Below are 12,907 nucleotides of genomic sequence, written 5' to 3'. Positions count from 1 at the left end.
GGTAGAAAATAAATTAAAAATGAAAATAGTTTTCAAAGACAATTAGTGAAAATTGAGTTTTACAAAAAAAAAAAAAAAAAAAAAAAAAAAACCCGGAGAGTTTTAATTGGAACAAAAGGGAAGTAAATATTTTCTGAAAACTGAACATCTTTGGCTAATTTAGCAAAACTTAATTTTTGCTAATTATCCTTGAAAACTTTTCAATAATAATTTTCTACCTTATTTTTCATTATTTTTGGATATGTTCATTACTGTGACATAACGATTCAGTAGATACCATTAGTTTCAGTTAGAATTCAATTTTTAAATTTCAGTACAATAACAAAGAATCTGAAAAGAAAGAGAAAAGGAGGGAACAACATACCTAAAATCGGGCAGAGACAGCTGCAGCCTTTGAATAGCCTTTCGCCTGGTTATAAATTGGGTAGCCTCACCCTTCTCGTACTGAAAAAGGAAAGAGAAGGACAATAAAGTTGACTGTAAATTATGTTTACATTTCAAGTATTATACTTGAGCATTACAAAAAAAAAAGTTGATATCCCATAGTACAAACAAACCAAACTATATCCCTTTGAGTTCAATGAAATATCACATAGGAAAAAAAAAAATTTTTTTAAAGGCTGTTGCAGGTAAGTATAAGAAATACTACCACCGCCACTACTACTACTCTTATGGTAATAACACCAAATTTCACCCACCCCCTCCATTTTAAAGTTTGTTGAGTTTTTGTTGCGTTCACTTACTTCAGAAATAAAAAATGTTATATCATGGTGGTGTTCAATCACGTCGGGGGTCACCAGTTTATGTGGTCGGATTCAGGGCTGTTTTGAGCTGCCTCTTCCTTACTTTTTATTTACTTTTTTTTTATTTCTGTCTTAAATTTGATTGGTCGAAAGGAAGAAAAGAATCACAGAGATGAAAATAAAGAGGGTGGTACAATTTGGTATTATTACCATAGTAGTAGTGGTGGTGACGGTAATATTTCTTAGACATACTCGTCACAAGGTCTACTCCACCACCTGACAATAAAGAACAGAAGAGCATAAACCACTGCTACTGTTAAAATGGTTTACCCTGGATCCGGTTTCTTCCCAAATCATGATGACAGCGTTACTGAGCAAAATCGCACGAGATGTCTATTACATATAGTCATTGTCATGGTTGCGCTAGCTCTTACAAGTTCACCATGTCCTGAACACCAGCTGACCAGATACGGCGATCAAAGTTATGAGTGTAAACCATTCGCAGTTCCAGCGACAGACCCCGTAAAGTTAAGAGTTTAGAATCACTTCAGTATCATTTTTTTTTTTTTTTTTAATTACATTTTCACCCCAAACAAGGCACATTGCCACTTTGGTGTAGGGGCTACTATCAGGAGCAGCAACTACTGAGGCACTATGTTGGGATATGGGCAGCAAGATGTCGGTTCACGTTACACTTGAACTTCTGCATGTCACTACAGTTAGGGAAGCAGGGACCTGGAATGGAATTCCAGAGTCTAGTGGTTCTGGGAAAGAAACTACTGGAGTAGAAAGATCTTTTACATCTAGGGATCTCTACTGTGTGGGGGTGGGATTTAGCTGCCTGTCGGGTTTGTCGAGAGTGTCTACGTCGTGGGGGCACAAGTGTCTGCAGTTCGTCAGAGCATTCACCATTAAAATACTTGTAGAACAGGCAGAAGGATGCAACGTTTCGTCGATGGGACAGAGGCTGAAGCTTAGATGCCAGTTCAGGGCCTATCAGATTGGCGACTCTCTTTTGAACCTTGTCTAGGAGTGAGAGACTGGCAGCAGATGCACCAGCCTAAATCTTGCTTCACTGTCCTAATCCAGATTTTGAGTTGACGACTGTAACGTTTCTTTAAGCCTGGTCATGGTGTTGGATCGATGAATTCACATTGGGTGTTGCTGAAAAGCATGGCCAAACCAACGTACGTGTCTGGCAAGGAGAGATATTTGAAGAGAGTGGATGTTACGAGTGCGACTTGTACTGTTGGGAATAAACTGTTGCCAGTGGACGCAGAGAATTCGGAGAAGACAGTGATAGTTGAATGCCTCTAATTTGCGTTGGTCTCTTGCTCATACAGACCAAGTCTCGCAGATAGACAAAGAGTTTGGGTACAAGCATATACAGATTTTTCTTTTAGAGATCATTTTAATTTTTTGATGGTTATATACAATTCAGGCCAATTTCATGCGTGAAAAGCAAAGTAAAAAAAAAAAAAAGTCAGAAGATATTAACTGCATTTTAGTTCATTTAGAATCAAAATTCATTAGAATCTGACAGACAGTAAAATCACAAGCCTTCACTGTACAGTGATTTTGTTACCTGTCAGATTAATATCATTGAGAGGGCACCAGTGCAAGTTTATAAAAATGGCGACGATACTTTACCATCATTTCATGTGTACATTCAAGAGTATCTTGTCGTATTCTAGAAGTTGCATGGAATTTTGAACAAAACTCTTTGTTTAATCCATGGGGGGTAGCATGCTCTTGTTCCATGACCAGGTAATAGTCAGGTTGCTTCTGAACTATTTTGCATGAATCGAGCATCAGTTTTTGAGTGGCATAAGAGATTCAAGGAAGGAAGGGAGTCTGTGAGGGATGATGAGGAGTATGGGAGGAGTAAAGACGTCAGAACATCAGTTGATTGGCCAAATAAAGAATTTTACGGATAAGGATTGTCGTGTGTCTATAGAGACAATAAGTGCACAGTTTTATGTCAGTGTGGGAACTGCACACACAATTATTCGTGAGGAAGTGAAGATACAGAAGATTCGCACAAAGTTTGTCTCAGGAGTACTCAGAGAAGATCAGAAAGAAAAACGTAAGAAAAATGGATAAATGTTACAACAGAACACCGACCACTCTAATTTGTTTTTTGAGAGGTATTCAAGGTCGCTGACAACGAATCTGATAATCAAACCTGTCACAAATTTACTGTTTGCATGGTATGAACCCTTGGACCCTGGAATTATTTTGTGCCATTTCACCGTCTTCAGTAGTGTTTTCTTAGAGTGAAGTGACTTATCACATCACAGAGGAATCTTTAGCAGACATTTTGAATAAGTTAAAAAACAAAAAAAAAAAATGGTTCATTTTTTTTTTTTGTTTTTAATGTTTTTTAATTGATCTAAAAAATTAAGTGTTGACGAGCGGTTTACAAAAACATTTTTGTTTTTCGTTCTTTTTGGGAGGAGGGGTATTCAATTATAGAACTTCTTGTAGTTTAACAGGTGCTTCTGCAGTTTAACCGTTTTTCTGTAAGTAATGTGTCGACATTTACTGAGTAAAATACCGTTTAATATTTCACAAAATATAATTTAATCCCCCCCCCCAAAAAAAAAGAATGGAAAGCATAAAAATGTTTTTGTAAACTCGTGTAAACTTTTTTTAGATCAATTAAAAAGCATTAAAAACTACGTAACATACAAAAAAAAATAAACCACTTTTTTTTTTTGTTATTTCAAATGTCTGCCTAAGATTACTGGAGTAAAAAGATCTTTTACATCTAGGGATCTTTACTGTGTGGTGGTGGGATTTAGCTGCCTGTCGGGTTTGTCGAGGGTGTCTACGTCGTGGGGGCACAAGTGTCTGCAGTTCGTCAGAGCATTTACCATTAAAATACTTGTAGAACAGGCAGAAGGATGCAACGTTTCGTCGATGGGACAGAGGCTGAAGCTTAGATGCCAGTTCAGGACCTATCAGATTGGCAACTCTTTTGAACCTTGTCTAGGAGCGAGAGACTAGTAGAAGATGCACCAGCCTAAATCTTGCTTCACTGTCCTAATCCAGATTTTGAGTTGACGACTGTAACGTTTCTTTCAGCCTGGTCATAGTGCTGGATCGATGACTTCACAGATGAAGTCACCTGGGTGTTGTCGAAAAGCATGGCCAAACCAATGTACGTGTCTGGCAAGGAGAGATATTTGAAGAGAGTGGATGTTACGAGTGCGACTTGTACTGTTGGGAATAAACTGTTGCCAGTGGATGCAGAGAATCCGATGAAGGCAGTGATAATTGAATGCCTCTAATTTGCGTTGGTCTCTTGCTCATACAGACCAAGTCTCGCAGATAGACAAAGAGTTTGGGTACAAGCATATACAGATTTTTCTTTCAGAGAAATCATTTTAATTTTTTGATGGTTATATACAATTCAGGCCAATTTCATGCGTGAAAAGCAAAGTAAAAAAAACAGTCAGAAGATATTAACTGCATTTTAGTTCATTTAGAATCAGACAGACAGTAAAATCACAATCCTTCACTGTACAGTAAGAGGGCACCAGTGCAAGTTTATAAAAATGGCGACGATACTTTACCATCATTTCATGTGTACATTCAAGTGTATCTTGTCGTATTCTAGAAGTTGCATGGAATTTTGAACAAAACCCTTTAATCCATGGGGGAGGGGTGAGGGGGTTAGCATGTTCTTGTTCCATGACCAGGTAATAGTCAGGTTGCTTCTGAACTATTTTGCATGAATCAAGCATCAGTTTTTGAGTGGCATAAGAGATTTATTCAAGGAAGGCAGAGAGTCTGTGAGGGATGATGAAGAGTATGGGAGGAGTAAGGACGTCAGAACATCAGTTGATTGGCCAAATAAAGAATTTTACAGAGAAGGACTGTCATGTGTCTATAGAGACAATAAGTGCACAGTTTTATGTCAGTGTGGGAACTGCCCACGCAATTATTTGTGAGGAAGTGAAGATACAGAAGATTCGCACAAAGTTTGTCTCAGGAGTACTCAGAGAAGATCAGAAAGAAAAACGTAAGAAAAATGGATAAATGTTACAACGGAACACCGACCACTCTAATTTGTTTTTTGAGAGGTATTCAAGGTCACTGACAACGAATCTGATAATCAAACCTGTTGAGACACTTGTAGTCTGTCTAAACTGTACGAACGAACTGACTAAACCAAGATGGCCGACTCCTATTTATATCACCACAAGCAAGGGAGGTAACCATGTAACTGAAGCAAGGGAGGTAACCAATGTCTACATTAACATTGCTGCTGTCCTCAAGTGAATAATTTATTTCTGATTTAACAAGTCCCTTAGAAGCTCAGACGAAGCTCCTGCCTTGGTCAAACAATCAGAGACCTGATCACAACCCTTGATCCATTCTATCTGTATCTCTCCTCTACTCTTCATTTCCTTCAGCCTTGCTACATCTATTCTCAATCGTCGATCGCTTACCAGATTGTTGGAATTCAATGTCTCAACAAGTGATGCATTATCTGTCTTGCAGAGAACGTCTGGCAATTTAGATAACTGAAATACCTCTTGTATCATAACCGCAGTCAAAACACCAGCATCAGCTCCCTCATTCAGAGCAAGAGTCTCTGAGGCCAATGGGCTTTTTGTCACTCTGTCCAATTTCTTTGACGCCCAACACATGGGGGCCATTTTGTCAGTACTTCCTCCAATAAAGACAACAAAACCACCCTGTGAAGATCCATCTTCCAGACTGGCATAAGAGGCATCAGTATAACACAAAATGTGTAAATCTGAGGGCTTTCCCAATTTTGGAAATGTTATAGAACCCTTCTTGGATTTCAATTTTGATAAGGCTTTATTCGCCTCAAATAAGGCTTTTACTTTGGGATGCTTTCCAGTGTTGCTCATTTTACACACATCAAAAGCTATATCAGGGCGTGTTTGAGTTGAAACCCACATCATCTGACCTGCAAGTCTCTTCAACTCATGCTTTTCTTCTTCATTCAGTTCATCATTTTTCCTCAGTATCCTCCCTTTGCTTATTTCTATTGGAGATATGGAAGATACATATAGATCTTGTTCTACAGTGATCCCATTTTCCTGTTGATTAACATTCAGTCCAACATATTTGAATGTTCCACTTTCATGAGATCCCACCTTAAATTTTTCTTTCAATGTTGCAATCACATCCCTTTCAAACTCTGTGTTTCCACAGAAAACAAAATCATCCACGTGCATAGCAAGAATTCCAGTCAAATTTCCTTTAATATCATGCCACAAAAACAATGCATTATCATAAGCACTTGCTACTCCTTTTAATTCAATCAAAGCCTGAGTAACTCTCTTGTACCATGCCCGTGGAGCATCATTCAATCCATAGATGCATCTTTTTAATTTCCACACTTGAGATTTAGGACAAACATCAGATGGTGGCCTCAGGTACACATCTCTCTCTAAAATACCACCTTGCAAAAAGGCTGAGGTAAAATCTATGGTCTGCAGCATCCAATTCTTTATTGATGCGGTTAGCATGACCATTCGCATAGCTTCACGGCTACATGTTGGGGAGTCCGTTTTCAGATTACTATTTTCTTCATAGCCTCGTGCTACAAGGCGAGCTTTCATTGTTTTCTGATTATCCTTGAATTTTTCAGTAATCACCCATCTTGTGGATATTGTTTTTTGACCTGTGTATGGCACACATTCAAATACTTCATAGGTGTTCATGTTTTTTATTTCTTTATGCTTGGCATCCATTACAGCTTTCGACTGCTCTTGTTCAGCGGTGAGCAGGACTACATTTTCCTGTTCAGTATATTGGGGCACTTCTCTCCAATGATCAATATGATTCCAGTTGATACAAACTTGATCCTCGTTTTCATCCTCAGGTTCTATATTGATCCAATGACTATATTTGCCAGTTGATTTAGGCTGTACTGACATAACCTTTCCTTTCTTCCACTCCCCACTTCCATTTATTTTATAAGTTATGGTCTTATTTCGGCCAGGTTTTTCAGTCTTATCTCTTAAACTGGTAGAACTATCAACAACTTCTTCTCTGTCTATATCTTCACTTTCTACCACTTGATTCTGCAACTCCTCCTCCTCAACTGAAAGGTATTCATTCTTCCCTTCTGTAGTGTTTCCCAGCATTTCAGCTTTTTTTGTTCTTTTTTCGTTGTTTTTATTCACTTTCATCAATTGGCACGGATGCATCCTATAAAATGCTCCGCCATGTCTGATTAAGACAAACTGGCCTTCTCTGCCTAACACTTTTGCTGGACCACGCCATCCTTTAAAACCCTGCCTCCGATAATAGATTTGGTCTCCGGTAGCATAATCTTCATCAGCATAAGTTCTGACATTAGACCTGAGAACTCTCCTAATTCTCTCACTGGACTCAGCTTCCAAAAAGTTTCTCCTTGCACTATGGAGAGCATTTAAATTTTTTCTCACCATGTCACTTGTAGTAGAGGACTCCATAGCAGGTAACTGGTCTGTCAGAATTGAGGGTGTATTTACATTGAAACCGAATACAAGTTCATTTGGACTGTGTCCAGAGTAATTGAGGAGGGCATTTTTTGCACAAATAGCCCATGCCAAGGCAATTTCAGGTTCACACTTCTCATCGTCAATTGTTTTTTTCATTGCCTCAGCAACTATCAAATTATGACGTTCTACAGTACCGTTGCTGAATGGACTTTCTGCGGCAGTAGTACAGGTCTCTATGTTGAGTTTTTCATTCATCTGTCTATAGTGTTCGTTGTTGAATTCACCCCCATTATCACTCAGAAAACGAACAGGAGATCCGAAATAGGTAATCCACATCATAAAGATGTTTTTGATGATCTCCTCCTTCTTCTTTGTTTTGATCAATGTTGCCGCTGAATACCTGGTAGCGGCATCAATGAGATGTAGTATCCACACCTCATTGTGGATGAACTCTTTCAAATCCATGCAAACTGTGTGATTAAATCTATTGCCAAGAGGCAATCCCACAACCGGTCGCAGTGGAGTTTTTTTAAATCTAAGGCAAATTTGACAGTTTTCACAAACCTCCTCAATCGCCTTTATAAATTCCTTGTCATTGAATTTGCCACTTTTTTTAACCAAGGAAACAAGTTTTTCCTTCGAGGCATGAGCAAACTGTCGATGAAGTTTTTCTGCTTTTTTTTTTTTTTCTGTGAAAGAACACTGACCAAAATTCTGAACATGTAATACAATGTTCTTAGTACCACTATGATCCAACAACTTATTTGTTAAGGGGAGACAATAGTGCCCTGAAGTTGTGGTCTTTAGTTCAATACATTTATCAAAAATCCAGCACATATCTTTCCGGAAATCTAGCACTATTCCTGCTGTCTTCATTGATTTGTGACTTAATAGAAGAGGCAAGTCGTTTTTCACAATATCTGCTTCGATATAAACTCTTATACCTCCGAGTGTAACCGGAAATTTAGCAACTTTAATTGCTGTGACAGCCACTCCATCACCAAAACAAAAACTCCGGTCTGAGTTCGTATACTTCACTAGTTGCAGGTCACTTTCATTTAAAGTATCTAAATAAACATCAAGCCACACTTCGCCAGCCAGTGTGCGAGTACAAGCAGAATCCAAGACTGCCATTCCAAATGTTTCCTTTACAAGATTTGAGATTTTTTCATTTGTACTGTTCAAATAAATATTTTCTTGAATGAACAACGTAATGTGTATTTGTTCTGTCGCTTCCGTAAACCTGGGCGTATTTCTAGGACACTCTCTAATTAGATGGTTCGGAGACTGACATTTGTAACACAACAACACGTTTCCACTTCGGTCACATGGATTAGATTGTCCTCGACGAAAACGCCTTTTGTTGTTACCCGGTTTAGAATAATTATAGTTGACGATTTCGGGCTCTGATTTCACTGCCGGTACATTTTCATCACGATAAATGTCACCAAATACTTTCTTTATCGATTCCTTCATGTTTTGATACGTCAAAACAGAACACGTTGTCCGCGCTAATTTTTCGTTCTCTTCCGATATGTTAACCGCATTCAAAACAAGAAAAGCTTGCACTCCTTCCGGTAGAATAATGTTGAATTTTTTTAATCTTTGGTACAAAAACTCATAATGAACAAGAAAGTCATTTATACTGGTACCTGACGATCTTTTATAAGTGTAAAATTCCTTAAAAGTCATGTAAGCGCGCGTGTGTTCATCCTTTAAATATATGTCATCCAGTTTCTTTATTAAGATCTTCAAGCCATCTCGTCCGCCGATGTCACTTGTTGGCAATTCACGGACACATTCTCTAATATTCGGTGGTAGCGTCAAAAACACTGCTGGCCCTTTTTTTTCCTCAGAAAGATCCGTGAACAACGACCACATTTCAACGTCTTGTTTCCAGTTCTCGTAAACATCCTCCCCCTCCAACAATGGAGGTTGTTTGTTCGAAGTTGCCATATCCGATATCCGATCTGTCTAGTGCTACAGACAAGCTGTACAAAAAAAAAAAAAAAATTTTTTTTTTTTTTTTTTTTCGTTTTGTCGCACACAGAGGGATATCTCTGCTACCATTTGTTGAGACACTTGTAGTCTGTCTAAACTGTACGAACGAACTGACTAAACCAAGATGGCCGACTCCTATTTATATCACCACAAGCAAGGGAGGTAACCATGTAACTGAAGCAAGGGAGGTAACCAATGTCTACATTAACAAAACCTGTCACAAATTTACTGTTTGCATGGTATGAACCCTTGGACCCTGGAATTATTTTGTGCCATTTCACCATCTTCAGTAGTGTTTTCTTAGAGTGAAGTGACTTATCACATCACAGAGGAATCTTTAGCAGACATTTTAAATAAGTTAAAAAAAAAAAAAAAAAAAAATGGTTCATTTTTTTGGAGTGTTACATAATTTTTTTAGATCAATTAAAAAAACATTAAAAACTAAGTGTTGACGAGCGGTTTACAAAAACATTTTTGTTTTTCGTTCTTTTTGGGGGGAGGGGTATTCAATTATAGAACTTCTTGTAGTTTAACAGGTGCTTCTGCAGTTTAACCGTTTTTCTGTAAGTAATGTGCCGACATTTACTGAGTAAAATACCGTTTAATATTTCACAAAATATAATTGAATCCCCCCCCAAAAAAGAATGAAAAGCATCACCTGTTAAATTACACAATTGAATACCCCCAAGAAAAAAGAACGGAAACCATAAAAATGTTTTTGTAAACTCGTGAAAACTTTTTTTAGATCAATTAAAAAGCATTAAAAACTACGTAACACACTAAAAAAAAAAAAAAAAAAAAAAAAAAAAAAAATGAACCACTTTTTTTTTTTTTTGTTATTTCAAATGTCTGCCTAAGATTCCTCCACGGTGTGATAAGTCACTTTACTATGTGCGTGCGCATGAGAACGCATCATGTAAGAAAACACTACTAAAGGGGGTGAAATGGCGTAAAATAATCTCAGAGTCCAGGGGTTTGATTATCAGATTCGTTGTCAGTGACCTCGAATACCTCTAAAATAAAACAGATCTGAGTGGTCAGTGTTCTGTTGTAGCATTAGGTAACATTTACCGAAAAATCATATTTTGCAACTACTTTATTTATTTATTTTTTTTTTTTTACAAGGTAGTCACCACTTATCAAGGCCCGGAAGCCACTCGGGGATAAGGGTTATTGTTTGTACAATACGTTAGTGTTGGAGATTTGATAAAGTGTCTTACTTAACGAGGCGGTTCATCAGGAATTTGTTCACATTGGACTTGAAGATATCCAGGTTGTAGTCAGGTGGGAAACAGGCAACCGGAATATTCATATATTTAATTAATAACAACATAAAATGCGACGATATTATAATTTTTCTTAAAACATGTTTTTTTTTCAACTACTTTAGTAAAATAGAGGGTACTCATTTAGTGCATGAGTACCCTCTATTTTACTAATAATTTCTATTTTCTGCATGAGTCATGCACTTATTGATCCGTGCTGCAATAATAATATTATTTAGAAAGCCATTCTTAACATGGGGACGGTAGGGTGTTGTGTACCTATTCTGTGCTTTCACTTAACAATTTAATAAAAACGGATACCGTTAAACTTTAATTAAACTTAAAAAATACTATTGAAAAACTAGCGCGGCGGATCAATAAGCGCACTAGCACAAAATAGAATTGCCTCCCTTAGAAGAACAAATTAAGCTTGCGAATTGCCAATAATTTATTTGCTTGTGGATGTTAAACTGTAGTAGTGCCACATGCCACACATTCTAACATTAAAAAAAAAAAAAAAGTAAAGAAACGTTTCCGATATGCGCCTTGTTTTGTGTAAATGCCGTACTAAAAAAAATGTTGCAGTCCAAGGTCCTTGGACTCCAAGGATGCGAATAAAATAAACGCATAAACATTTTTTTTTTGGCACTTGTACAGTTTAATCAAGACATTAAAAAAGGAAAATATCGAAGAAAAGGTTATAGGGTACGTATCCGTTTTGGACTGAAGATCTGCGAAAAAAAAATTCATTTAATTTGATCGAGTAGGTTTTTTTTTTTTTTTTTTACAGCGGAAAAACGTTTTTATGAGAGCGCGTTGAAGTCAGCCATTGTGGAAATTTTTGACACGCCACGGGGAGATAACTCCAGTTAAAGCGCCGACACTCCCTCCCCATCTTTAATACTAGCTTTTCTTCCTAAAACTCGAACCTTGGGTTTGTATTACTGTACACATAGATTCGAAAATGTTGTCCAAAAAATATATATATATAACAAATAAATATTATCAAAGGCAAGATAAGTTACTTTTCTACCAAACTAGATACATTTTATTTTTGTTTTTATTCAATGTAACATGTTTATTCAGCTCGAAAAGCATAGTGTTTACCGATGTATTGGAAAATTCAAAATGGCGCCCGACACTCTCTTTAACATGGTAAGTTTGGGAAAAGGTGTTATAAATAACAAAATACTATTAAAACTAGACAAAATACTATTAAAAAAACACCGAATATATGTCAACTTATGTCACGGTAACATATAATGAGCGAATTTCTAACAGTATTTTGTCTAGTTTATTATTTATAACATCTTTTCCTGAACTTACCGTGTTAAAGAGAGTGTCGGGCGCCATTTTGAATTTTCGAATACATCGGTAAACACTGTATGCTTTTCGAGGTGAATAAACATGTTACATTGAATAAAAACACGAAAAATATATCCAGTTAGGTAGAAAGGTAACTTATCTGGCCTTTGATAACATTTATTTGTTATATATTTGTTTTTTGACAACTTTTTCGAATCTATGTGTAGTACAAACCCAATAAATTGCCACATGCTTTTAAAAAAATAAGGAAATACAAATATAAAAGTTTAGTTTTAAAAAAATAGTCTTGCTGTTAAGCAAGTATTTTGTAAATTACTTAATCTTTAGTCGTACTTTAATTTTCAAACAAATAAAGAAATCTTGATTATGAAAAAAAAAAAATTTTAATAAAAACCCATATTTCGAGAAGGTGTATGACGGGAATAGTTGTTTTTGTTAGGCAAGCTACGATTTTTAATACGTAAAATAAAAAACGTTCTCCAATATTGATTCATTTCAGAATTTAATTCAAATTATAATCCTTTATTTTAACGATTATGCTTTAAAACGATATGGTGATATAAATAAATAAATTACCTTTCTGTCTCTTTGCATCGTGATAGATACCAGTTAAAAAGCGAAACACGTGGTGGACTTTAATATTTCCAACCTTTTTTCAATGAAGAGCTCTCATACGAAGGGACGCAACTCTGTTTAATTTTTCAGGATCTATTCAATTTCTTAGCAACTAAGGCTGGAGAAAGGCAAAATAGTTTTCATTAGAAAAGATCTTATCTTCGGGTGTAGTATCTGTTCTGATGCTACATTCCAGTTAATTTTTCCTTAGTCAAGGAAACCCTTCTATACTAAGGCAATTTTTATTTTTGCCTACTTCCGGAGTGCCCCTTTTTTGAGGAGCTGATTTCCCCCCACATTAAAAACGACAATGTGTAACATATTGCTTTCATGGGGAAGCAATTAAATACCGATAATTTCCATTTGTTAATTTAAAAGTGTTTGCTTAAATCGAACTTTATTTAAAAATTGAAGTCAAAGATGATTTAGGATTGTAAAAATAAAACTCGTTGAAAGAAAAAGGAGAAAAAAGAATGGTTAGTCAGAA

At 36.6% G+C, this 12,907-nt stretch overlaps 1 protein-coding gene across 1 annotated transcript in view; it reads right to left on the bottom strand.

Annotated features, from left to right (window-relative positions):
- LOC145269501 (pescadillo homolog) overlaps nucleotides 1–12,531 on the bottom strand; it is a 71,229-nt gene extending 58,698 nt beyond the window's left edge. Inside the window, exons 1-2 of the mRNA XM_080125237.1 lie at nucleotides 12,382–12,531; nucleotides 365–444 (exon numbers count right to left, since the gene is read on the bottom strand). Coding sequence (XP_079981363.1) covers nucleotides 365–444; nucleotides 12,382–12,399 — 98 coding nt within the window. The 5' untranslated portion in view covers nucleotides 12,400–12,531. The remainder of the gene's footprint in view (nucleotides 1–364; nucleotides 445–12,381) is intronic.
- Nucleotides 12,532–12,907: the final 376 nt, after the last annotated feature.

Source organism: Euprymna scolopes, chromosome 45, assembly GCF_053919585.1.
Source record: "Euprymna scolopes isolate OS-2025 chromosome 45, ASM5391958v1, whole genome shotgun sequence".
Lineage (NCBI taxonomy): Eukaryota > Metazoa > Mollusca > Cephalopoda > Sepiida > Sepiolidae > Euprymna > Euprymna scolopes.
This window is presented reverse-complemented; position numbering and strand designations above follow the sequence as displayed.